The 2,527-nt window shown below is 50.8% G+C and overlaps 1 protein-coding gene across 3 annotated transcripts in view; it reads right to left on the reverse strand.

The window, feature by feature from the left end:
• The window catches only part of si:ch73-347e22.4 (uncharacterized), a gene marked incomplete at its 5' end in the record, with an annotated part of 9,127 nt that extends 6,600 nt beyond the window's left edge, over nucleotides 1–2,527 (reverse strand). The window contains 3 exon segments of one of the 3 annotated variants that reach the window (XM_014025654.1): nucleotides 679–1,581; nucleotides 1,740–1,853; nucleotides 2,193–2,527. In XM_014025654.1, coding sequence (XP_013881108.1) covers nucleotides 679–1,581; nucleotides 1,740–1,832 — 996 coding nt within the window. 3 annotated transcript variants of the gene reach the window in all.

Consider the following 2,527-nt stretch of genomic DNA (forward strand, 5'->3'; position numbering starts at 1 on the left):
GAGTGAAGCTTCATCCTGATTGGTCGGTTCCTGCAGAGAAACAGGAAGTGTCTTCTTCTTGAGTTTTTTAACGTTCTGTCGGGGTTTGTTTTGGACTACAGGCTGTAGTGACAGTCCTAGTCCTAGTCCTGGTTCTGGTTCTGGTTCCTCAGCAGCATGTTGGAGACCACTCATGGAACGACCCGTGTTTTCCACCAAGTCCAGGTCCTGGATCAGTTCTGGTCCATCTAGACTGGTCCATGGTTCCTCTCTCACAGTAAATCCTGGCTCTTTTGTAGCCAAAGTTTGATCCAAAGAAACTTCGGCTGTTTTTGTGGCCCTCCCCTCTCGCCTGGAGGCTGGTCTTGTTCTGTTTTCAGCTGTTTTTTGTGGTTCCTGTTTGACGAGTGAAGCTTCATCCTGATTGGTTGTTTCCTGCAGAGAAACAGGAAGTGTCTTCTTCTTGAGTTTTTTAACGTTCTTTCGAGGTTTGTGTTGGACTACAGGCTGTAGTGACAGTCCTAGTCCTAGTCCTAGTCCTGGTTCCTCAGCAGCTGGTTGTAGACCACTCATGGAACGACCCGTGTTTTCCACCAAGTCCAGGTCCTGGATCAGTTCTGGTCCATCTAGACTGGTCCATGGTTCCTCTCTCACAGTAAATCCTGGCTCTGTTGTAGCCGAATTTTGATCTGAAGAAACTTCGGCTGTTTTTGTGGCCCTCCTCCCTCGTCTGGAGGCTGGTCTGGTTCTGTTTTCAGCTGTTTTTTGTGGTTCCTGTTTGACGAGTGAAGCTTCATCCTGATTGGTCGGTTCCTCCAGAGAAACAGGAAGTGTCTTCTTAAGTTTTTTGACGTTCTGTCGGGGTTTGTCTTGGACTACAGGCTGTGAGGACAGTYCTGGTCCTGGTTCTGGTCCTGGTTTCTCAGCAGCGGGTTGGAGACCACTCATGGAGTGATCCATGCTTCCCACCAGGGCCTGGTTCTGGTTCAGTTCTGGTCCATCTAGACTGGTCCATGGTTCCTCTTTCACAGTAAAATCTTGTTCTGTTGTAGCCAAAGTTTGATCTGAAGAAACTTCGGCTGTTTGTGTGGTCCACCGTCCTCGTCTGGAGGCTGGTTTGAGGACTTTTGATTCTTCTTGGACAGAAACCGACCCGGTTGGGTTTAGACCCGGGTCTTCAGCGGATGCAGTGGATAAATCTGTGGATGACTTCCTGTTTCCTGTTTGTTGGCGTCCCCCCGGCTCGCCGCCGCCCCACCCCTTGGCGATGACCAGCAGTTTGGCCATTCTTACCAGCGTTTTCTTCTTGAAGTGTCGGCCCGGTTTGTGTTTCCGCTGCTGCAGCAGCTGGTGGAGCACCGAGCCGAAGCTTTGCACCGAGCCGAAGCTTTGCTCCGAGCCGAAGCTTTGCACCGAGCCGAAGCTTTGCACCGAGCCGAAGCTTTGCACCGAGCCGAAGCTTTGCTCCGAGCCGAAGCTTTGCACCGAGCCGAAGCTTTGCTCCGAGCCGCTCAGCCCGGACTCGTGTCTCTTGGTTTCGGACCGTGAGTCCACTTCCTGTTTGCAGAAAGACTCGCCGCCGTTCGTCCTCGGCGCCTCGGCCTGAAAACCAAACCAGATCATGTTACCTGTGAGCCAAGATGGCCGCCAACATGAGCTAAAATCAGTCCGTGTTGCTAACAAGCTGAATTTCAGCTGGATGTAGCTAAAGTTTTTTTTTTTTGGACTTTAATCAGAACTTTGTTGTTGGGTCGGCTCACCTCTTCATCTGGGACCACCTGAGCAGAACCTGGAGGGTTCTGTTGGACCTCGCTGGACTTTGATCCGGCGCCGCTGCAGGACCTCTCCTCCATGTTTGCAGGTCCGGTTTCCTCCTGCAGGAACAGAACCGTGATGAACGACCCGTCTGCAGCCGAACAGAACCAACTGCTCTGGCAGACAGGAACCAGAACTGGAACCTTTGTACTGGATCAGAACCTGTTGGACCACTTGAATGGGTTTGGACCTCTAAGACCAGAACAGAGCTGCAGGTTCTGACCCGGCTGTCTGGTTCTGGTTCTGGTTCTGCTTTAATGGTCATAATGTTTTGGTTTGGTTCTGTGTAAATAAATAAATAAAACCCTCCTGATGTTCTGATGGGATCAGAACCGGATCGCGGTGCTGCTGCAGGAACCGGAACCAGAACCGAACCGAGAAAACCCGCCTGCTCTCACCTCAGATGGATCCTTGTTCTCCTTTCAGGTTCGGAACACGAACAGAACCTCCGCGCGGGTCCGGTTCGGTCCACAGCCCGAGGTTCGGCCAGGTTTCCTGCAGAAGGAGGGGGAGGAGCCTGGGCGGGTTGCCAGATCTGGCGGGAGAAAAACCCGTAAACACATTCTGTAAATAAAAACAAACATTTGTTTACATGTTGTTGTTTCAGGTAAACAAACTAACGATTTAAAAAGCAACAGAAGAGACTCCGCCCCCTTTTCAGTCACGTGACTTCTAATGTAAACAAACTGGATAAACAACAAACACGAGATGAATTTAATGGAATAAATTAACC

The sequence above is a fragment of the Austrofundulus limnaeus genome, unplaced genomic scaffold (genome assembly GCF_001266775.1).
Source record: "Austrofundulus limnaeus strain Quisiro unplaced genomic scaffold, Austrofundulus_limnaeus-1.0 Scaffold490, whole genome shotgun sequence".
NCBI lineage: Eukaryota > Metazoa > Chordata > Actinopteri > Cyprinodontiformes > Rivulidae > Austrofundulus > Austrofundulus limnaeus.